General features: G+C 38.0%; 1 protein-coding gene across 31 annotated transcripts in view; it reads right to left on the reverse strand.

Moving 5' to 3' along the window:
• Window positions 1–25,724, reverse strand: part of NF1 (neurofibromin 1) — a 253,657-nt gene that overhangs the window by 188,486 nt on the left and 39,447 nt on the right. For 30 of the 31 annotated variants that reach the window (XR_009595501.1, XR_009595495.1, XR_009595494.1 and 27 more), the window contains 3 exons: window positions 8,667–8,810; window positions 6,769–6,852; window positions 2,143–2,333 (listed from right to left, as the gene is read on the reverse strand). Coding sequence is in view for 14 of the 31 variants with exons in the window: in XM_060395256.1 (XP_060251239.1) it covers window positions 2,143–2,333; window positions 6,769–6,852; window positions 8,667–8,810 (419 nt within the window). In the remaining 17 variants the exon portion in view is untranslated. Of the gene's footprint in view, window positions 1–2,142; window positions 2,334–6,768; window positions 6,853–8,666; window positions 8,811–19,590; window positions 19,783–25,724 lie in introns of all 31 variants that reach the window. The other variant, XM_060395265.1, reaches the window with a different exon arrangement.

Genomic DNA, 25,724 nt, shown 5'->3' on the forward strand with positions numbered 1-25,724 from the left:
CACAGGATAACTCCATCTAAGTTAAACCATCATAATGGTCTTTTTAGGTAAGTGACCCTCTAATAAGATCAGCTCCTATTCCTGGCATAAGCTAGATGAAACAGCAAATGCAGTTGTCTGAAACATAAATTTCACAGATTCCATTTCTGAGCAGTCTGTGTCCCCCGAAAGATAAAGAAACTAGCTTATTCTGGAGACTTATTAACTTCTATTCTGGAAAGAGTGAACTAGATTCAGGAAACACACAAAGGTTGCCTATTTTTACATGTGCTAATGCTGCAAAATAAAACATTTGGAGACCAGAAGATTTTTAAATTTTCAGAGGTGGGGCATATGCTGTGTTTTATTAAAGCAATTCATGCTTGGATAGACTAAAAACATTTTATTCTTTTGATCATTTTCTACCTTCCGTGTAAGATGATTTAAAAAAGTAAGACTGGTCTAGTATCACCTAAACAAAGAAGGGGTTTTGTTTTTTATCATTTTAATGCCTCCTATTACCTAGGTGTTTGCTACCTTGCCCTTCAACCGGTGTTACTCAGAATATGAAATGTTAACACTTAAGTGTTCATGAAGACATTGTTCCATTATATAAACATGACTCTACATTATCAGTCATATTGTAACATTAAATAAAATTTTAATTTTCTCTGCACCAGAATTCTGAGAAGTTGAAGAATACTGTTGCCTAGAATCATGACTACAGAAATGCCATCTTTTAATAAAAAGACTGCAGGATTTTGAAGTTAGCTGATTCCCCCTAAAAACCATAGCACAAATTCTCAAGCTATGATGTATATTTCTCACTCACACCTATTGCAAAACAACATGAGAATGAACTAAGCTGACTCATGGAAATCCAATGCTCACTCACACAACACAAATTAAAGCTGTAGGTATCATTAAGCAAGGAAGATCGCTTTTCTCTATTATGTATTAGTCCCTGATTCACTGAAGCACTAAGTGATTTATGTTATGCTTCCTACTTGGTCATAATTAAGGACCTGTTTGACTCTACTTGCATAAAAAAGGCAAATCATCTACATGAAATTAAGTTCCAGAGAGACTTGCTACCATTGGTTACAATTCTATACTCACCTCTCCATTTGTAGCATATCACAACAAATGATCATATGATGACTTCTAATTTTCAATAAAAGCTTCAATTATATTTATCATACAATTTTAAAGTACAGCAGTGTATATTATAAAAAAGGATTTCATCAAACTAGGCTAAAACAGAGGTATAGGAAAGCAGCCTAGTACAATAGAACAAACAGACTCTGAAGGCAGTCTGACTTAGAAATTTTGGGACCTCCGTTATTGGGCACACTGCCTTGATTACTTCTTCAGTATTAGTTCGATTACCTGTAAAATGGGGTAATTACCACCTACATTTCAGGGATACTGTGAGGATAAAATAGCATAGCACATGCTGTAAATGTTCAACAAATGGGAGCTTTCACAGTTCACTTTCTAGAAAATTCTACTTTGCAATTACTTTCTTGTGCTTCCCACATTGCTGGTTTGGTTTTTTGGGTTTTGTTTTTGGTAACTTAGGGTCTTGTGAGAAGGATCAGAGCTTTAAATATCATTAGAATTCTGACTACTCATCAATTATTCGGATTTGACTACTTTAATAAAAAGGAATAACATGCTTAAAAAGCCAAACTAAAAATTCATACTTAGTATTAAAAAAAAAAACTTGATCATAGGTGATATTTTCTTCCTAAAATTTATACTTTCAAGCTTATAACAGTACTCACATTTAATTGTGATTAATTTGGGCTTCCCTGGTAGCTCAGATGTTAAAGAATCTACCTGCAATGCAGGAGACCTGGCTTCAATCCCTAGGTCAGGAATTATCTCCTGGAGAAGGGAATGGTTACCCACTCCAGTATTCTTGCCTGAAGAATTCCATGAACAGAGGCAACAGTCCATGGGGTAGCAAAGAGTCAACACAACTGAGCAACTAACATTTTCATTTTCATATTTAATTGTACCCACCAAGATCACAATATCACGTGATAATGCATAAAATTTTAACAAAAGCCCACATTAAACTTATTCCTATCAACTTTTTTTTTTTAATGAAGACAAAATTTATACTTACAACATTCCTGTGAAAATTTGCACACTAACCTGGTAGAAATTCGACTAAAGACTGCATTGAAGTTGTTGCAGCTAAGAGAAAATAACACCCCAGAGGCAGAATTCCGAAGTTCAGCTGCATGTTGGTTTCCTTCACGACAAGTATGAAGAAAATGGCAGATTTCTGGCAGCAACTGTTTGACCAGCATCGTTTCATCTAATCTCATTGTGTCCTTTGGTTGCTAAAATAGAAACAATCACGTAATTCTAAAACTTTCTTAAACTTACATGTAAATATTTTCTATAATGAAAAATTTCAAACATACATAATTGAAATAGAATAATTTACACCCTTATACTCATCACCTAGATTCCACAATTGTTAATATTTCATCATGTTTGGTCTATTTATCTACAGTTGGTTTAATAAAATAAGATGGCTCCATCTTTCACCTCTTAATCACAATAAAAGTTGAGATGGCCCATCAATCCCCTCAGGACCTACATTTCTGCTTGTTCCTATATTTGTTCCCCTTAGTAAGCTCTCCCACTCCTGGGAATCCTAGTTTACTGTGAGTCCTAAATAAACCTTATTCATATACACTGATGAGCACATTTATTCATCTGTCTCAGCAACCAAATTAATTCCAAGCTGGACAATCACATCTACCTTTAGGGAGACTGACCAAAACAGACAGATATTACTTACTGCAAATAATTTTGTTTTGGTTTAACCATTTCAAAGTAAATTACGAACACCATAACTTCAATACTACCTTACTTTAATATCACTTAAATACAAGGAAATTCTCCAACTTCAATGCAATCATACTAGGAAAAGTAAAAAATTCCCTCATATCAGCTAATAGCCAATTCATATCCAAATTTTGCCACTGCCCTGCTGAATGTCTTTCATAGCTGTTCAAGTTTTACTCAACCAGGGTCCAAAAAAGGTTTGACTGCAGCATGATCGTTACACTCCTTTAGTCTCTTTATCCTCAAAGTATTTCCCCTCACACTCTATGTACACCATTTTTATTTTCCGTAACACTGACCTTTTTTTTTAAAGAAAACAGATCAGTTGCCTCATAAAATGTTCTATATTACTGATCTGATTATGTCTTAGTGATGTAACTTGCTCTTCTAGTTGCTACATTTCCTGTTAAGCTGGAATCTAAACCTAACGGTCTTAGTGAAAGTGAAAGTGAAATTGCTCAGTCGTGCCTGACTTTTTGCAACCCCATGGACTGTAGCCTATCAGGCTCCTCCGTCCATGGGATCTTCCAGGCAAGAGTGCTGGAGTGGATTGCCATTTCCTTCTCCAGGGGATCTTCCCGACCCAGGAATCGAACCAGGGTCTCCCGCATTGCAGGCAGACGTTTTACTGTCTGAGCCACCAGGGACTACATCTAATGGTCTCATTAGAGTCAGGTTAAACACTAAGCAAAATTCATTACAGTTCATATTACATCATATCAGGAGTACATATGCCAGGTGGTCCCTCTGTTAACGATATCTTTGGTGTTAACACTAAGATCTCTACTTTGTAAAGTAAATCTATCTGCAATTAACAAAACAACCAATGAATAAGCTACCGTGAAAATACACTATTCCACCCCAATATTTTACCTAATGGCTTAGTATCTTTATATTAATGACGATTTTGATAATGCCAAGCAAGATGACAACAAATTTCTCTAACTGTGCTATGCTCAAATCTGTAACTGCATTCCAGAAGCTTTCAGATACAAATACATTGAAATACATGAAAAGTAAATAGATATTACAAAATATTTAAAAAACTGCAAAATTTGAGTTACAATGTTCTTTCTTATTTATACGCTAACCAAACCAACCAGACTTGAAACTAAGTCCAATTAATAAACAAATAAAAGGTATGTGAGTGAAGTGGAATTTACTCACTCTTTGCAACCCCATGGACTATACAGCTCATGGAATTCTCCAGATCAGAATACTGGAGTGGGTAGCCTTTCCCTTCTCCAGGGGATCTTCCCAATCCCAGGATCGAGCCCAGGTCTCCCACATGGCAGGAGGATTCTTGACCCGCTGAGCCACAAGGGAAGTCCATAGATACTAGAGTGGGTAGCATACCTCTTCTCTAGCGGATCTTCCCAACCCAGGAATCGAACCAGGGTCTCTTTCATTGCAGGTGGATTCTTTACCAACTGAGCTATCAGGGAAGCCCTAGAAGCGTTCAAGTTTTTAATAATGGTCATATGCATGTGTGTGTGCAAGTGTGCCATCGCCTCAGGCTGACTCTTTACGACTGTAGCCTGGCAGGCTCTTCTGTCCGTGGGATTCTCCAGGTAAGAATCCTGGGGTGGGTTGCCATGTGCTCTTCCATGGGATCTTCCCAGCCCAGGGATTGAACCTGCATCTCTTATGTCTCCTGCATTGGCAGGCGAGTTCTTTACCACTAGAGCCACCTGGGAAATCCAATGGTCACATATATAGGAACAAAAATACTTAAGATTCTTCAGTCTACAAAATTTTACTTATGAAATTTTGATTTTAATCATAATACTGTTAAGTATCTGTTCACTTTCATTTAGCTATTTCAACTACTGATATGATACACATGTACTTATAGGGCTCAGTTCTTCTTAAGCCTCAACTTACTTTGATCTAAAAAGGAAAATAAATAACCAGCAAGGACCTACTTAAAAAAAAAAAGGTTAAGAATAAAAAATAAAAAGGAAAATCAAAAGAGTTAATGAAGGCAATCCAGAAAAACACAACTGTTCAATAACATGAACAATACTATTTTTAATTATAAATTTAATGAAACAATTATACATTTTCAATAGTAGAGCAAAGCAAGATAATGTCTATTTTATGGATTATATAAGTTATACCATGTCCACTTAGTAGAGCTTCATTTTGGCTATCTCCAAAGAGTATCAAATTAAACTGGGGCCAATGATATCAGTGATCATTCTCCAAAATACATTTACCAGGACCTCTTGATTATAAATGTTAATGGAGAAAAGACGTAGAACTGAAGAGGCAACAAACCAGCCTACTCGCATTCAAACATGGGTGTCATAGATGTACTGGTAACTACAAACTAGTAAGATCACTACAAAAAATGGATTCAAGAGAAGTTAAAAAAAAAAATCATGTACCTTCAAACTTTCATCATTCTATTAAACATTTAACAAGTTTTCTGCTCTTCCACCCCATTTTACAAATGAATGACAGCTCATCACAAATTAAGAGACAACACAAAGCTAAAACGAAATTAGTTCACCCCCCAATTTAAGTAGAAAATTTATAAGCATTGTCTCACAATTTAGGAATATGGATAAGGATCAATAAAAGAATTTAAAACACCACGCTTAGGTTTTGCGGCCTATCGTCTGAAATAGTTCTCTTCCCTAAGGATCCATCGTTGTATGAAGAGTATGTATTGTCTTAACTCCCTATCCTACACGTTCCTTAAACACCTGTGACTGTTTTCTCTCTTCTCAACGGATCAGTGCTCATATGTCAAAGTCCTTTCTTATCTAGGTTTACTATAGAGAACAACTTTAACGTGTGAAAGAGAGAAGCAATTTAGAATAAAAGCAAAAGATAGCTCAAAGGAAGGGAGATTATAATCTTCTAAGAAATAAGTTAACCCCAATACATACTGAAGAGACAGATCTTTAAAATGGAGGTATTAAAGTATTAATATAAAATTTAATATGAATAAATATAAAATAATTCTAAAAATAAATATAAAAATTATATATTTATATAAACTTCTACTATTTTCCAGGAAGAGTTAAAGCTGTTGAAATATAGAAACACTATGCTCTATACAACCAATCTTCTTGAAAAAATTCTGATTAAGTCATGGTTGAAAACTCTGAGGTAACTATTCAGAGAAGACATGAGAAACAGCTGTTTTGTGTTCAACGATTCCTCCACATGGTCTTCCCTGGCGGCTCAGATGGTAAAGAATCTGCCTACCAAGCAAGAGACCAGGATTCAGTCCCTGGACTGGGACGATCTCTTGGAGAAGGGAGTGGCACCCCATTCCAGTATTCTTGCAAGGAGAATTCCATGGACAGAGGAGCCTGGTGGCCTACAGTCTGTGTGGTCACAAAGAGTCGGACACGACTGAGTGACTAACACACCCACACACTCCTCCACGTGTCTATTTTATATGTTCATATTTACATAAAAAGTGTTTTTAAGGTAGGATCTATCAGCAATATAACAGCTTAAATTTAAGTTCTCTTTATCATAAATTTGAAAAGTAAAATATTAAAATCAGATTCATACGGGGGAAATAAGATTCTCGTGGTCTTTAACATCACATTTTTTGACAGCCAAGCAATGCCACAGGCCTAACCACTTGAGAAATTAATGAAATAGTGACTTTTCTATAAAATTTTTTCTAAAAAACCTGAGAGATATGACTCCAACTTAACTTTATAAACATAAACTTTATTACTTATAAGTAATCTTAACATTTAATTTACAAAAGAAGAGAATATAATTTTTTCTTGAAAACTTCTCTATGCTACCCTGTCTGCTCTGCAAACAAAACTCATTTTCATGTTTTACTCCATGACTCTTCTTGTCCACATCTATGCTTCACTCAGTACATCAGATCATTCTCAAAACTGAATTCATAAAACATGCCTATTCAAGAACAGATTCACTTACTCCAGCAAGACATTTTTCCAGTGTATCCAATATAATCAACTGAGAGAGATATAAATTTTTTTCAGCAGCTTCTCCAAATATTCTCTAAAAGAAAAGATATTCAGAACATTAAAGTTGGTTATTACTCCCCACTACAAATCAGCACACATCTGAAAAATGAGGGACTAAGGATCAAGAAAATCAACAGTGTGCTATTTTATCTCCCAGATTATACTATATTTAAATCTATTATTTCTGATTTTATCCTAATGCTCACACAAAATTCTCAGGCAAACAAAAATGCTGGAATTTACTACAATCTGCCATTAGTCTGCCACAGTAAAAGATACTCTAATTTATACTTTTAAAATATGTAGTAAATGTACTTTGAAATGAACACCATTAAAGAAATGGTAACATTAGGAAAGTCCCATGAAAGTTTTTAAGTACAATTTAGGACTGAAGCGACTTAGCAGCAGCAGCAGGTTTGAACAATGTTTTTTAAATATATAGGATTTAGATATATAGATCTTTACTAGAATGTTAAACATTTAACCATACTTTGATGCCACAAAATAATCAAAAAAAATCAAAGCCTAAACTCTTATAGCAACAAAATGCTATAACATCAATTACAGTAAGTCTTAAACATTCACTATGCTATTTACCAACAAGAGATTATGGCTTCCACAATTTAATTTACTCAATAAGCACGAAATGAATGCCAATATCACAATACTGTTTTCATTTTTAAAAGAAGGGTCCAAATACCAAAACATTTTCAATCTGACTGGAAACATGTCCATTTATTTATATAAGCAAAATCCTATCACTATGACCCACACACTGTGTAACAGAATAGCTCCATAAAATCTTAAATGTATTTCTGTAAAGCACTATACATGTTTATAAGAAGTTCTGCTTTTTTCAGAAAATCTTATTTTTTTTTCCATAAAGAGAAAATATCTTTGTAAAGCAAAGGACTGACCACACCTCCAGTTTACCAATTTTGTAACTCTGGGATAGCTTCTAATCAACTTTTCAGAAACAAAACACACCAAAGATGATATGACTATGAAAATGGTACTTACTGATTTTCACAATCTACAACCAAAAATCAGTTTCATTGCTCAATACAAACAATAAAAATCGTGGTTTTAAGTGCTCAAAACAAGCTGAGCAGTTTGGGAGTTAATCCAGATATATCCAGATCGGCTGTTCTGAACTGAGCATGAAGCAGATTTTAGATAGGGACTGACACAGAGGAAAGAACCACCTGGCAGGACAGGAAAAATATTGATAGTATGTTCAAAGGGACACAGAGAAAACAGCAGGAGTATGCTGAAGTCTAGGGGATGTGAACAAATTGTATAAAGCAAGGAATGAAAGAAGCAATTATGAGCTTTTGACAGCGGAAATACTTGATGAAACTGGTATCTAAGGAAAACTGTTTTAACACAGACTCTCTACAATGGAATCTGCCACAGGTTACAGGAGGAAGGAAATAAACAGTATCTTCACAAAAGCACTTCACATTTTAGGACTACAAAGTCATATTTGATTTACCAACTCCTTTGGACTAGGACAATCTGATATGTAAATATTCAAATGACAAGCTAAGGAAAAGATTTAAATAGATTATTATAGTCAATTCATATATGACAAAATCTGTATGAAATTCTAATTTCAGAAAAATCGAACAGTAGATAGAGTCACAAATAAGACAAGTATCTAAAACAAAAGAATTAAAATCTAAAAAGAAAGTTAAAAGGTTATCTTCACTTATCCACAAGTTAAGACAAATCTTTACATCCAGAGTCCACAGAAAATGACTTTACATACTTCAAAATATGTTGCTCCAAATTTTAAAATAGAAAACAAACCAAATTCCCCCATAAAACAGTAAAGCAAATACTCACCATATTGTTAACATTCTTTAAGATAGTGGTGAGGCCACTTATAACCAAAGAAAACTTGTATTTGGAAATATTGATAAGACATTCCTTGTTGTGCTCAGTGCTGACTTTGGTATGTGTGTTCTGCTGTCCTGTTTTTATTGGAAGCTGAGGAAACAAACAAACCAAAAAAACACGTAAATTTACATTTTAAAATAACTAATGAGAAATCTATTTCTCATTGAAAAATCATGAGATTTTTAGGAACATTTTATCAAGCACAATTACATGTATTTGTAGATTAAACTCCAATTTTCAATATATAAAGAAATTTATAGCAAATCTAAAATTCTGAAGAAATTTCAATTTTTTCAGCTTTCTATAAGTCATAAATCTTTATCTACAAAATTAAACCTTTACCCAGCACTATATAAGACAGAATGATGACTCACAGAAATAGAGCTACTTCACTGAAGCTAAAAATTATTTCAGAGAAAAATGCCTGCAAGAAAATGCAAACAATCTTTTCCCTTATATATTGAACTCAAGCATTTAAAAAATCAATAGATCAAGAAAATCTATGCCTTAGACCTCTGGTCAATAATGGCAAATAACTCCAGAATGTTCAGAAAACAAAACAAACTGTATAGCCTACAATATACATGGTCAAACTGACTCAGGTAAGATAATCACCCTCAGGTACACAGTTGAGGGAGTAACAGAATGACAAAAAGATAGATCTCATGGAAAAAAATATCCTTTAAGGGGACCACACTTATCTGAGAATGAACCAATTTGCACTACAAAGAAGTTCATTTCTACTCAGTTTAAGAGCAGCATTCTGTATTGAAAGCATCACAAATATATGTACTGTTTAAATATTAAATCCTGCTAACACTAACAGAGAACACTGATGAAGTTCCTCCGTGAAAAAACAAACCTGAGTCCAGCTTCCTCCTTTTTAAAATGGTGCAACAAAAAGTGGAAAGAGACCAAGTAGCATGTCCAAATTTCCTTAGTTAATAATTTGACTAACTTGACAGTAAAGAAATACTAAATAATGTTTGAAGAGATAATAGCTGAAAATTTCCCTAACATGGGAAAGGAAATAGTCAGCCAAGTTCAGGAAGCACAGAGAGTTGCAGTCAGGACAACGCCAAGGAGGAACACATGAAGACGCATAGTAATCAAACTGACAAAAAACTAAAGGCAAAGATAATATTAAAACCAACAAGGGAAAAACAACAAATAACATTCAAGGGAACTACCATTAGGTTATCACCCAATTTTTCAACAAGCCAGAAGGGAATGGCACCATATATTTAAAGCGGTGAAAGGGAAGAACCTACAACCAAGAATACTCTACCCAACCAGACTCTCCTTCAGATTTGATGGAGAAATCAAAACCTTTCCAGACAAGCAAAAGTTAAGAGAATTCAGCACCACCAAATCAGCTTTACAACAAGTGCTAAAGGAACTTCTCTAGGCAGGAAACACAAGAGAAGGGAAAGACCTATAGGAAAAAAAAAAAAAAAGAACAATTAAGAAAATGGTAATAGGATCATACATTGTCTGAGGAGGCCTTACAAACAGCTGTGAAAAGAAGAGATGTGAAAGGCAAAGGAGAAAAGGAAAGATATACCCATTTGAATGCAGAGTTCCAAAGAGCAAGGAGAAATAAGAAAGCCTTCCTCAGCGATCAATGCAAAGAAATAGAGGAAAACAACAGAATGGGAAAGACTAGAGATCTCATCAAGAAAATTAGAGATACCGAGGGAATATTTCATGCAAAGATGGGTACAATAAAGGACAGAAACGGTATGGGCCTAACAGAAGCACAAGATATTAAGAAAAGGTGGCAAGAACACACAGAAGAACTATACAAAAAAGATCTTCACAGCCCAGATAATCACATTGGTGTGATCACTCACCTAGAGCCAGACATCCTGGAATGCAAAGTCAAGGGGCCTTAGGAAGCATCCCTATGAACAAAGCTAGTGGAGGTGATGGAATTCCAGTTGAGCTATTTCAAATCCTGAAAGATGACGATGTGAAAGTGCTGCACTCAATATGCCAGCAAATTTGGAAAACTCAGCAGTGGCCACAGGACCGGAAAAGGTCAGTTTTCATTCCAATCCTAAAGAAAGGCAATGCCAAAGAATGCTCAAACTACTGCACAATTGTACTCATCTCACATGCAAGCAAAGTAATGCTCAAAATTCTCCAAGTCAGGCTTCAACAGCACATGAACGGTGAACTTCCAGATGTTCAAGCTGGATTTAGAAAAGGCAGAGGAACCAGAGATCAAATTGAAAAACATCCATTGGATCATCGAGACAGCAAGAGAGTTCCAGAAAAACATGTACTTTGCTGTACTGACTATGCCAAAGCCTTTGACTGTGTGGATCACAACAAACTGTGGAAAATTCTTCAAGAGATGGGAATACCAGACCACCTGACCTGCCTCCTGAGAAATCTGTTCCAGTCAAGAAGCACTACTTACAACTGGACATGAAACAGCAGACTGGTTCCAAATAGGGAAAGAAGTACGTTAAGGCTTTATACTGTCACCCTGCTTATTTAACGTATATGCAGAGTGCATCATGAGAAATACTGGACTGGATGAAGCACAAGCTGGAATCAAGACTGCTGAGAGAAATATCAATAACCTCAGATATGCAGATGACACCACCCTTATGGCAGAAAGTGAAGAAATAGTCTCTTGATGAAAGTGAAAGAGAAGAATAAAAAAGTTGGCTTTCAAGCTCAACATTCAGAAAACTAAGATTATGGCATCTGGTCCTATCACTGCATGGCAAATAGATAGGGAAATAGTGACAGACTTTATTTTCTTGGGCTCCAAAATCACTGTGGATGGTGACTGCAGCCATGAAATTAAAAGACGTTTGCTCCTTGGAAGAAAAGTTATGGCCAACCTAGACAGCATATTAAAAATCAGAGATACTACTTCGCCAAAAAAAGGTCCATCTAGTCAAGGCTATGGTTTTCCAGTAGTCATGTGTGGATGTGAGAGCTGGACTATAAAGAAAGCTGAGCACCGAAAAATTGATGCTTTTGAACTGTGGTGTTGAAGACTCTTGAGAGTCCCTTGGGCTGCAAGGAGATCCAACCAGACCATCGTAAAGGAAATCAGTCCTGAATACTCATTGGAAGGACTGATGCTGAAGCTGAAACCCCAATACTTTGGCCATCTGATGCAAAGAGCTGACTCATTTGAAAAGACATGCTGGGAAAGATTGAGGGCAGGAGGAGAAGGGGATGACAGAGGATGAGATGGTTGGATGGCATCACCGACTCAATGGACATGAGTTTGGCTAGGCTCCAGGAGTTGGTGATGGACAGGGAGGCCTGGCGTGCTGTGGTTCATGGGTCACAAAGAGTCAGACACGACTGAGCGACTGAACTGAACTGACAAGAGGAAAATCCCAAAACTGTATTACATCCTCAATGAGATGTACAGCAGGACAAGTTTAGAGCTTAGCTGAAACACAGGGAGGTTTCTGCACACAGCAATTGGCTCTTGTCTGCAAAATGTCTATAACAAACTTTGAAAAGAAGAAAGCACACTTTAAACCATCACTGTCTAATAGAACTTTCTGTAATGAGGCTATTACACTGTATTAATAATGCTCATTACAGTAGTCACTAGCCACATATGGCTATTAAGTTTAAGCATCTGCTACATGGCTAATGCAAATAAGGAATCAAATGTTTATTATTATTTAAATTTATTCTACTTAAACTTAACATTAAGTAGCCATTGTGCTCACTGAACAGCATAGTTCTAAACTAACCAGCTAAAGAAACACCCCCTTCCAGGATGAAGACCACATTGAGAAGAAATTGCTGAGATATACTCCAAATTGAAAACAATAACAACAACAGGGGCAAAGGAAAAAGATCCCAATCAAAGGTAGAAAAGAGAAGAAAGCCAAGAGAGCTTACAAACAATGAGATAATGTATTTATTTAATTCATTAAAGCAATAAAAGCACTCCAGAGCCATGAAGATAGAAAGCTATACTGGCCCACATTTCTCTTCTAACAACTTAGGAAAATTAATTTCACATAAAAATGAGCAACAGAAAACACTGTAGTCAAGTCATATGTGAAACTATTTTGAGAAAAAAGGAATAAGAGACAGAATAGCATTACTACAGAAAATGAAAACATGCCAAAAAGATATGTTCACCAACAGATGAAACTGTAAATTATTAATTCAAAATGAGCCAAGAGAAGTTTTTAAATGACTAAAGATATGAAATACATTAGAATTACAAATAAGTTGACAAAATTCAGTAAAGAATTAGAAAAAAAATCATTTCAGAAGTGAAGACTAACCAGAGATATTAAAGAGTAAATAAAACAAAATATAATGCTTTAAGAGAAAAAGGTAAACAGGAGGAAAATTCTAATATTCAAAAAAGTAAGAAGGAAAATGAGATGGGGATTTACAATAAAGTGGCAGAGAAAACAGGCAAACAAGATCCAACATATGTGTAATAGGAGTCCTCAAAGAAGGAAACGAAATCAATGGTGCAGAATGGATATTACAAATGAATTCAAGCAAAGTTTGCTGATAATTTGTTTAAATATTTCAAACTATATAAAGGGCACACCACATACATGGAAAAACTAATTCAGAATGACCAATACCAGGTCATATTTTAGTAAAACTTGATCTTCTGTGAATAAGAAACAAACAAATGAAAAAAAAAAATCCTTTGAACATTTAAGCAGAAAGAGAAAGTCACTTACACAAAGAACAAAAATCAGACTGTCCTCAGACTTTGACAATACTATATGCTAATGAAAAAATGAAATAACATTTTAAGATTCTCAAGAGAAGATAAAGTAAGCCAAGGATTTTACACGCAGGCAAACTGACTTCCAAGTAAAATGGTGATAATCAAACTGTTATGAATTGCATGGAACCAGAAAATATTGTTCCCTTGAGCCTATCCTGAGAAACCTACTAGACAATATGCTTCAGTCAACCAAAATAACAGAAGACACATCTACACTATGAGGGACCATTAAATATATCTTTACTAAAAGAACTGAAAATAAATAATGATAATAAAGGAGAAAACACACTATGTAACTAACTGCTAAATGTAATGACAGTATAGATATGGTACAGTTATAAAAATTGGGAAAGGGCAGTGAGAATACACAAAAAAGGATACTCTTGGTATATGGACTGCCTTATGGTACTAAGAGTAAAAGGACATTATTTTAAACCAAACGCTGGCTGAGAAGGAGATGAGAACAGGTTACTAGCTAATTTCAATACTGCTTATGGAAGAAAACCACTGTTTAACAACTTCCCCTCCCAAAAAAGGGAGGAAATTAGAGTACTATACAAAGACATCAATATAAAAATAACCAACAGAAAAAAAAAATTGCTGGTTTGTCTTGGGTGAGCAGTGGCACAGGCCTAGCACCAGATGCTTAGGTGAAAATCTACACAGTGGGTGACGAAACACAGCCAAGAGCTTTCCACGTGGCTCACCTTAAGTTTCTCCCACACAGTCCCACTGCAGCGGCTTCTCAGATTTCCCTAAAATCTCCAACTGGTCTATCCATTGCCACTGATGTAGAGGATCTGGTTAGTGACTCCTTTTCTCTGATCTTCCAACTCCTCCTTCTAGAGTTTCACCTCACAAGTCCTCTCAAAATCGTACATGGTCTAATTTCCATAATAAGTCGCTTACCCCATCACACAATCGGCTTCCCTGACTGAACCCTAATACACAAACCTCCTGAAACACCAAAATATATGCTGAGAGAGCAAATAACATAGACCACAGAATTTAAATGACTTAAATAAAAGACTTATATAAATGTAACATTTAAAAAATGACAAAAATGAGTCAAAATTCATCAAACTATGGAACAGTCTCCAGGATATATCTTTAAGTTGAAAAAACAGGATGAAGAAAATTCATCTAGGAAGGAGGAGGAGAAATACACACACACAAATCTTCACACATACAATAACTGAAAGATAAAATACAAAAGCTTTTAAGTGGTTATCTTTAGGAAACGGAAGAAATAAAGGTGACAAGGACAGAATCTACATTCCCTGGGTTTTGTACATTTTATTTTTAAATTATATAATTTATGTAAACATAAAATTTAAATACTAAAAAAAAAAGAATAAAAAACAAACAAACTGAAATTCATATCTAAGCTTTTATTGGCATAATCATGAACAGAAGAACTATTCTAAGTTATTTTAAATCATACTAGGCTGACTATACATTCATAACGGAATATACTCTTGGGACAAAGAAAATGAAGATAAATCTTGATTCTGAACATATTGTGGGATCAAGGAAATGAGTGATTAGGTGATATTTTAATTCTATCACTACTGGTGTTATTAAAAACTGAGACTCTCAGCATGGGAGAGGAATAGTAAAGTAAAAACCCTGTAGTCTTGAACTGGAATTGAAAGTATCTATTGATACATCAATTCTTACTATAGTTTATCCTGTATGAAGAAAATGAAATATGTCTTTCTACCTTTGTTTGCTGAAAATGCCTAGAAACAATGTTCGACCCTGCAGTAACGATCTTGAGATACCATTTCCTGGTCAAAGGAATCGGGACCCCCTCAGAAAACAGCTGATTCCACATCCAAAGCAAAAAGGTACATGGTAAAACTGGAATACCTCGTCATACCAGATAGTAAGAAAGCTGCCAAAGAAAGCTATCAAAAGGTAGAGTCAAAAAAGACTCAGGAATGTATTTTGAGAAGGCTCCCACTGGTCAAAAAGGGAATAATTTGAACACTAAGAGCAACAATTTTAAATTATTTAAAAATCAAATATATTTTAATTCATACTTCTGTTTCCATTTAAGGTAGAGTACTTCACAGCAAAATAACCCCTACCTACCCCTAACTCACACACAAAAAAGATTAAAATATCAACTGTTTCAAGATTTTAGAGAGCTACTGAAGGAATGAGGTTAGAGAGGCTAAGCTTCAAAAAAAAAAAAAAAAAAAACTGTGAACTATGTGGAGGTAAGGTGATCTTTTGCAGCTGTTTCCACAGCCCCCCACCACCTCCCACTGGGGCATTTGCAGAATCTGGGCCAAAAAAAAAAAAAAGAGAGAGAGAGAGACTCAGAAATATGCCTTTTCCAAGCAAGTACCTCTGTGGAAGGAAGAAAGAGGAACCATCAGAGATTCTGGTTGTCACTGAGAGCTGGAGTGACAAAACTGAAAACATGAGGGAGTCTCAAATGCATAACTGGGTGGAAAAGGGTAAAAAACCTCAGCCAGAACTTCTGAAAAGCAGAATAGAAATTCAAAATCTCACAGCTTCAGAAGACAAAAAATTAGAGTACAGAACCTTCTAAAAGAAAGAGGAACCCTCTTAAGTACAACCAGTTCTTAATTATATAGCCAAGAAGGTAACATCCTAAATAAACAGGGAAAACCACAGCAATTGGAACTTTTGTACATTAAATGTATGAGTGTAAATCAGTAATTACTTTGAAAGACTGAAATTTCATTCTTTCTACTAAAATGGAACATATATATATACATATATATATATATATATATGTATATATATATATACAGTCATCTGTCCAAATCTACAGGACACTGGTTTGGGAGTCCAGAGGACACAAAAATCTGTGATGCTCAAGTCCCTTATATAAAACACACTACTTGCACATAACCTATGCATATCCTTTGTTGTTTAGTCACCCAATCGCATCAGTCTTTCCAACCCCATGGACTGTGGCCTACCAGGCTCCTTTGTCCATGGGATTCTCCAGGCAAGAATACTAGAGTGGGTGGCCATTTCCCACTCCAGGAGATCTTCCCAACCCAGGGATTGAACCCTCATCTCCTGCAGGACTCCTGTACTTCAGGCAGATTCTTTACCGCTGAGCCACCAGGGAAGCCCAGGTAACTTTGCACATCCTTACGTATACTTTAAATCATCTCTAGATTATTTATAATACTTAATATGATATAAATGCCATGTAAAAACAATGCAATGCTATGTAAATAGTTGCCAGTTGCTTGGCAAATTCAAGTTTTGCTTTTTGGAACTTTCTGGAACTTTTCCCCCAAAAAATTATCTGCATTGGTTGAATCCACAAACGTGGAACCCATGGATACAGAGACCAACTGTACTCAATAACTTCAATAGGTATATACCCAACAGAAATGTGTACCTATGTCCATCAAAAGGTATGTTCAGCAATGTTTATAGCCATGATTTCGTAATTTCCAAAAACTGGAAACACTCCAAATGTCTATCAACAACAGAAATGGTTTTCAAAAAGGGTATCTTCAAACAAAGAAAAACTCTATAGCAAAGGGAATAAATGACTTACAAGTATAAGCTTAAATTCACAAATATTGAAAGAAATCAAAACAAAAGATCCCTTATGGATGAATGTTACACAAATTCAAAACTATGTTAAATTCAAATCAGGATAATAGAGACCCTTGGAAAGAGCAAGTAACGAGCAGAAGGAAATGGAGGGGGAAGGAGGAAGCCCTGGATTGCTAGCATTGTTTTAGTTCCTGATCTGTGGAGCGGTTACACTGGTGTGTTTACTTGGCAAACACTTATTGAGCTGTATATTTACAAACATTTTTGCATCATCCCATACATATTTAAGTCAATGGAAATTCTGCTAAATCTGCACATATTTAAATCCATGGGTTAATGATACTAAAAAAAAAACAAAAACAAACTCTTCACTCCTTGTGGGTACAGGGGAGTTTTTGGTAGATGATGAGGCACTGCTCAGTGCCCCCTTCAGGAAGGACTTAACTGTCAGTCCCACAGGGCCTGCCTCATCTCTCTCTCTAATGATGCTGCCCAGATGATACTCTCCCTATACTGACTAATCCAACTAACTGCTATGGCAATACAGAGGCCTGAACACCTCAGCCCGGTTCTGGGAAACTCAAAAGGGGCCATTCTAGTCCCAAAGGGGAGTGCCAGGCCTGCACTGCACCATGAATTTTGCATCTGCCCAGTTTTCCCTCCTCACAGGTGTTGATCCCAAAGGAGCATCTTAATGAACACCCTGCACTAGGCTCTCAAGGCAGATGGAGTAGGTGCTAAGATGGGAATTGAAAGTGGCAATGAAGGAGAAAAAGTAACCTTGAAAACAACTGATTTTGAAGAATATTACTAAACTATTTGAGTTCTGCAAGAAAAGACAACAAAAAGGTAATTGACTGCTAACTGGAATCTAAGTATGAAAGCCAGAAGGCCTCTCTGAAAGTACACAAAGATGTCCTCGTCTCTTCTCCAAGAGGAAGGCAAAGAAATCTAGATCAGAAAAGTTGCTGGGCTCCAAAAGTTAAACTTCCAAACAAGGCAGGCCTGCTATGCCAAGTTCAGAGCTGTGTTTGACAAAGAACAGTAAGACTCTGACAGGGGTAATGGAAACATCTGGGTTGGTGCTCCCCCAAATCTTTTATCTCCAAATTCTTCTGAACCCTCTAAGTCTACAGGAGTGGCCCATGACTGCTTACTAAGAGCAAGTACTTCCCATGCTTGTTTGAAGATAATTCAGAGGCCTCTCCTCTGCAAGAGGACAGATGTCCCCTCAGAATTTGCCACCACCTCCCCTCATGGCCAAAGCGGCACAAGAGAATTCTGGAAGGTAATGAAACTTCCTGTATCTTGACCATGGTGATGATTACATGAATCTGTGCATTTGCCAAAATTGAGAGAGTTTTATATCAAGTAATTGTTATAACATTAGGGTATTAAATGTAATCCCTCTGGTAACCACAAAGAAAATAGCCACAGAATATACAAAAAGGAAACAAGAAAGAAGTTTAAACATTTCACTACAAAAAGTAAACACAAAGGAAGACAGTAATGTAGTAAATGCAAAAAAGCTACAGAGCATACAGAGAACAAACAGCACGACGACAGCAGTGAGTCCCCTCTTACCAGTAATCACGTAAAATGTAGTTAGAGTAAACCCTCCAATCAAAAAACAGAGATCTGGCAAAACGGATAAAAACACATGATCCAATCATAAGCTGCCTAAAGGAGACTCATTCGACATCCAAAGACACAAATAGGTTGAAGATGAAGGAAGGTAAAATACTACTCCATACAGTGTCAAAAGAGTGTAAGCTTAAAAAAAATAAAAGGGGTAGGCCAGACTAATAAAACACCGAGTGAAAGTCAAAGTGTTGGTTTGTCAGTGGTGTCCAACTCTGCGATCCCATGGATTGTAGCCCAAGAATACGGGAGTGGGTTGCTATTTCTTTCTCCACGGGATCTTTCCAACCCAGAGATCGAACCTAGGTCTCAAGCATTGCAGGCAGGTTCTTTACCATCTGAGTCACCAGGGAAACCCAATGTAACACAAAGTAGACTTTAAAAAAAGTTATGACTAGAGAGGAGAACATCATAAGTTAATACAAGGTTCAATACAGCAAGAAGACAGATTATAAACATTTATACAGCTGACAGACCATCAAAATATATGAAGCAAAAATGGACAGAATCGAAGGAAGAAATAGTTCTACAGGAATAGTTGGGAGACTTCAATATTCCACTCACAATAGTGGAGAAAACAACCAGACAGAAAGTAAGTCAGGAAATAGAGGACTCAAACAATACAATAAACCAATTAAACCAAATATACACATACAAAACGCTCTACCCAACAACAGAATACAGTCTTCTCCAAGTGTACATGGGATATTTTCCAGGTTAAAGCACAGGTAAGGCCACAAATGTTGTTTAGACAGAAGTCATGTCTAACTTTTTTGTAACCTCATGGACTGTATAGCATGCCAGGCTCCTTTGTCCATGAGATTTCCCAGGCAAAGTAGGTTGCTATTTCTTTCTCAAGGAGATCTTTCTGACCCAGGGATCCAAACCCGCATCTCCTGCATTAGCAGGCTGATTCCTTACCACTGAGCCACCACTGCTGTGCTGTGCTTAGTCACTCAGTTGTAGCCCATCAGGCTCCTCTGTCCATGGGGATTCTCCAAGCAAGAATACTGGAGTGGGTTGCCATGCCCTCCTCCGGGGGATCTTCCCAGGGGATCTTCAATCCAGGGATCGAACCCAGGTCTCCCGCATTGCAGGCAGATTCTTTACCATCTAAGCCACCAGGGAAGCCCACAAATAACATCTCAATAAATTAAAACAGAGATATACAAGGTATCTTCTCTGACTACAATGCAATGAAATTGGAAATCTGGAAAAGTAAAACTGGAAAATTCACCAAACTGTGGAAATCAAACGTACATTTTTAAACAACCAATGCTTCAAAGTTGAACTCATAAGGGACATTAGAAAATACTTTAAAAAAAAGAAAGAAAATACTTAGAGATAAGTAAAAATGAAAACACAACATATCAAAGCTAACGGGATGCAGTGAAAGCAATGCTAAGGGGAAATTTATAGCTATAAATGCTTACATTAAAAACAAGAAAAATCTCCAATTAACAGCCTAAGTTTACAATTTAAGGAACTAGATAGAAAAATAAGAACAAATGAAACCCAAAGCTAGAAGGAAAGCAATAATAAAATGACAGCACAGATAAACAAAATAATAATAGAAAAACAACAGAGGAAAATCAATGAAATCAAGTTAGGCTCTGTGGGGCCCTAAATGGGAAACCTTAAAAAAGATAGGTTAGCTTTGCAGTTGGAAACTAAGATGGCGCCTGGCGGAAGTGATAGGGGCATGGTGCGAGCACCATAGACTCGTTATAATGAAGGCACATGACGATTTGACCTTTAACGTGATTGGTGCAACTGGCATATTACGATTTGACCTTTAACGTGATTGGCGAAACTATGGAAAGTCCCTCGCAAAACCCCCTTGCTTGCCTATATAAACCAAGAGTTTGTAGCAATAAAGCGGAACTGCTTAGACGGAACCCCTGTCGCGTGTGGTTTTCTCTCGCTCTCCGAAGAGCTAGGTTGGCGGACAGCAGGCTCACCCCGTGGGGCGAGAAGCGGATGGACAGAGGTGGTGACACTGCGGCTCTGAAAGAAGGAGCAACGAAGGACCCTAGGCTGGTCGCAGCACGGCACTTCCCTTTAGAGGAGTATCTCCTGAGGTAAGCCGCACTTCAAGGTGGGACCCCTCCGTTTTGAGGGAAGTGGCAAAAAACTCTTCTGACTTATTTTCTTTCTCCTCTTCTTTTCTGATCTGTCCTTAACTCCTTTTTCGGGAGTTTCAGTGAACAGGGGAACGGTTGTGGAGGTGATAAGTCCTGGCTAGGGCCACTCTCTGGCGGACTTTGAAGGCTCTGCAACAAGTAAGCCTCAGTAACTAGAGCTCGATCGGGTGAAACTCCCCTTTAATCATTCTTAACTGAGGACGTGGCCTAGAATCTTCCCTGTGGGCATGGGTCAGGCACTTACAGGCCATTAGGGCGCCTGCCACTTGAAGACTCCTGTGACAGGATAAGGGGGTCATGGAACGGGCTAGAAACCTCTAGGGTGCCGGCCCCCAGCAAGAAAACTTCCGTGCAATGAAGCAGGCACATAAACGGTTTCAAAAGCATACCACAAGCCCCACTTTCTGGCCGCCACCACTCCTGGTAGGGTTTTTGGTGGTTGTCCTCAGTGAATTTTCTTTCTATTCTCTCTCAGCAGTATGGGAAATAATACCGGGAAATCTGATGAGCCCGCACTCAGGGCACTGAGATACATGCTCTTAAGCAGGGGACTTGAGATTTCTGATGTTCAGGCCATTAAGGTCTGGGGGACCATTGTACGGTTAGCCCCCTGGGTTGCTTCGGCCAATCTGTTCTCTTGGGACACTTGGGATCGAGTACAAACCGTTGCTAGGCAGCAAGAGGTTCAATACGGTGAAGAGCCCCCTTAGGGTTCTGTCTGACCATTTCGGGCCTCAAGCTCTGCTTTCCACGGAGCGAGGAGCATGTCACTGATACGGGTACCCCCAATTCAAAATCAGAAAAACAATGGGAAAAGTTTGACGACAAACGAGTCATGTCAGACCAAAATATAGCAAAAGAGACTGTAGGGAATAAAGACTCTAGAGCAAATAGTGGGCCATGGGAGCCTTTCAGGGATGATAAAGGGGCGGAAGAGAATAGGGACCTCTCTGATGCCCCAAGAGCGGGAGCCCAGGGGAGAGATCTGTGCCCCTCCCTGCCTCCCCCATTTGAGGAAGTTCTGGGAACACCTTGGGTGGGAAAGACAATGAGGTCACCTTGGAAAGGAAGAATCTATCCCGGGGATCCTTGGGGATCCTCGTTGCCCTTTACCGGCCCGACTCAAGCCTTTCCTATAAATGTTAACCTGGGGGGAATAGGCCAGCAGCCTGGTACCCCTGGGAGGCCAATGATTTAAAAGAGCTCCAAAAGACAGTGGCAGAGGATGGCCCGAACTCCCCGTGGGCAGAAACTATTCTCCAGGGCCTGGCTCATTAACCTTGTACGACCCAAGACTGGAAGATGCTATGTAAGGCAGTGCTCCCCAGCAACACCTATATCAAATGGTGTGCCTTTCTCAAGGAAGAGTGTCATGCTCAGGTAGACAGAAATCAAGCTGCCAGCCCTGCTATCCTGGTGACTTTCGGGATGTTGTCAGGGACGGCAGATCAATGGACTACAGGACCTCAACAGGCCACCATTCCTGCTCCTTAATACAGATCAGGTACGGTCTATATGCCTGGCTGCCTGGAAAAAGCTTGCAGAGGGCCCCAGTGAGCCCCATATATCGGGCATCACTCAAAAAAATAATGAAGACCTCTCCACCTTCATAGATCGGGTGGAAAAGAGTATACAGAGAAAATTCCCTCTGGGGCCCCTGAGAGATCAATTTGTTAAGCTATTAGTCTGGGAAGGGATGAACTCAGACCATAAGTTGGCTTGCGCAGGACAGAAAGACCGCTCTATGGAGCGATGGATTATAACCACCAAAGACGTGGGGACCCAGAGCCATCAGACCCGCTCTATTTCAACTGCCCTTCAGGCTCAGACTGAAGCCCTTACCGAGGCGATGACCAAGGCCCTCTCCGCTATGACGGCATCTGGGGAGACCACATCCAAGGGACCCCACAGCCCTATATGGGTGCCAGCAAGGAATCTTAAATTTACACCACAGGAGAGAGGTCAAATCTCAAAATCTGACACCGATTAAAGAGACACTCACATATTGAGCCCAAGAACAAAAAGTTCCTGAGGCCATCTTTTCTTCCCTTTCCGATCATCGATGCGGCGACCCTGGTGGACACTGCTCCTGGCAATCGTCAGATTACCTATCCTCTCCTTGCTGACCTTCGTCATTGCCACGGCTGTGCAACAGCTTTTAGTCTTTGAAGCCTGGGTTTAACGACACACAAGGCCATCACCCATGAGGGTACAACAGTGTCAGCATCCGTGCTGAGAGTTCAACAAGCTCAGACCGTTGAGGTTATAAACATATCCACTGCCTCTGCTCAAGGATTTCAAACCAGCTCGAACACCTGAGATCTGCCATAATGTGACTCCAACAACAACTTGATCTCCACGACAGAGCGATTGAGATGTTGAGTGTCTTGGCGCGCACAGACTGCGATGTGAGATACCCCAGCTTTTGTCTGACAGCTTTTCCAGTGTTAAAAGAGACTCTTAGGTGAAAAAGGGAGCAACGGATCTATGGGACTGGGTACAAAGTCCATTTACCTGGTTTTAAAAATGCCTTCTATTTGCTTGTTTTTGTTATTCTGCTTGTTGTAATGTTAAAGGTAAAAAAAATCTCACAGCCCACAATAGGCGCTTACAGCAAAAAATAGTTATGCTTGCCCAGGTCATGGAAAAGGAGCCCCACGTTAGGCACCCACAAAACCCCTGGATTAATTTAGCCCTTCAAGAGATTAACCGAGACAGATAAAGAGTTCCAGATGCCCACCATCTAGAGAGATTCCGCCTAGCCCCCAAGAGGTGGCTGGATAGCCAATGATGGGTAAGACCCTCAGAGGAGGGCAACCTAAGACAGGCACAGCCACGAGAGGGGCTGGCGAGGCTGGAGGTTGGCCGCCTACAGCTTTACGCCTTGCTCTACAGAACATCAATACAAATGTCTTGAGGCCTTGAATAAAATAAAGGGGTAGATGTGGGGCCCTAAATGGGAAACCTTAAAAAAGATGGGTGAGTTTTGCGGTCGGAAACTAAGATGGCGTCTGGCGGAAGAGATAGGGGCATGGTCTATGTTAAAGTTTTTGATTGGCTCTTGATTTCCGTGCATGTGGACAGTGCATGAGCACCATAGACTCCTGTTATAATGAAGGCACATGATGATTTGACCTTTAACGTGATTGGTGCAACTATGGCAAGTCCCTTGCAAAACCCCCTTGCTTGCCTATATAAACCAAGAGTTTGTGGCAATAAAGTGGAACTGCCTAGATGGAACTCCTGTCGCATCTGTCTGTCTCTTGCTCGCTGAGGGGCTGGGTTGGCGGACAGCAGGCTCACCTCTCCTCGGGACCCCTCGGCTTTGCTGAGGGAAGTTTCACTGCCTCTCTTTCTGCAGAGCACCCCCTGCAAGGTTCTTCGAAAAGATCAACAGAATTGACAAACTTACACCTCCATGAACCAAGAGAAAAGAGAAAAGACAAAGTACTAAAATCAGAAATGAAAATGGGGACATTTACTACTAATTCTACAGAACTGAAAAGGATTTAAAGAGTACTATCAACAACTGCATGCCAAAAAATTGGATAACCTAGATGAAATGGAAAATTTTCTAGAAATACAAAATTTACCAAGACTTTATAGGATCAATTCATTATTGGATGAAGATGGTAAAAAAAAAAAAAAAAAAAAAAAAACAAGACTAAATCACTAAAGAAACAGAAGACCTGAATAAACCTATAACTGGTAAGGAGAGAGTGAATCAGTAATCAAAAATCTCCCAAAAAAGAAAACTGAAATTACAAAAACAGCTATATAGATAGCGTCAAAAAGAATACAATACATAGGAATTAATGAAGGCAGTGAAAAACTTGTACCATGAAAACTACAAAACACTGCTGAAACAGAAGACATAAATCAATGGAAACAACTCATGTTCATGGATTAGGAGACTTAACCTGTTAAAATGTCAATACTACACAAAATGATCTACAGAGTCAACACAGTCTCTATCAAAAATCCTAAGGATATTTTTGCAAAAACAGAAAAACACATGTATCTCAAGGGACCCTGCCTGAATAGCCAAAACAATATTGAAAAAGATGCACAATCTGGAAGATAACAAATTCCTTGATTTCAAAACTTGACTATACACAAATGAGAACTAGAAGGACATGTCAAATGGTAAGCTGCTTGTGATTATGAATGACTTTGTTTTTTGCTTATGTTTTTTGTTTCTCGATTGTGCATGTTAACTTTTAAGAAGTAAACATTATTTTAAAAACTTAAAAAAAAAAAACTTTACTATAAACTTAACAGTCATCAAAGCAACACGGTTCTGGCATGAAGACAGACATGTAGACCAATGGAATAGACAGCCCAGAAATAAACCTTCTTGTATACGATCAAATGATTTTTGACAAAGTTGTCAAGACCAATTAAAGGAGAAAGGTGACTCTTTCAACAAATGGTACTGGGAAAATGATCTCCATATGCAAAAGAATGAAATTAGACCCTTACCTATCCCATATACAAAAAGTAACTCAAAATAGATCAAACACTTAGAAGAAAACAGCACAAAAGCTTCCTGCCATTGAATGTGTTAATGATATCTTGGATATGACACCAAAGGTACAGGTTACAAAAAAATACACTGGACTTCAAGAAAGCTTTAAAATTTTGTGCATCAAAAGACACTATCCACAGAGCAAAAAGGTGAACCACAGAATGGGAGAAAACCTGCAAATCATGTATCTGATAAGGGATTAATCCAAATTATACAGAGACCTCCTAAGATACAACAACAAAAATAACTAAATTCAAAAATAAGCAAAGGACCTCAGAGAAGATATACAAATGGTCAATAAGCACATAAAAAGATCCTCAACATCACTAATCATTAGGGAAATACAAATCAAAACCCATTAACTTGGATAATATCAAAACACA

Source organism: Ovis aries, chromosome 11 (assembly GCF_016772045.2).
Source record: "Ovis aries strain OAR_USU_Benz2616 breed Rambouillet chromosome 11, ARS-UI_Ramb_v3.0, whole genome shotgun sequence".
NCBI classification, from domain to species: domain Eukaryota; kingdom Metazoa; phylum Chordata; class Mammalia; order Artiodactyla; family Bovidae; genus Ovis; species Ovis aries.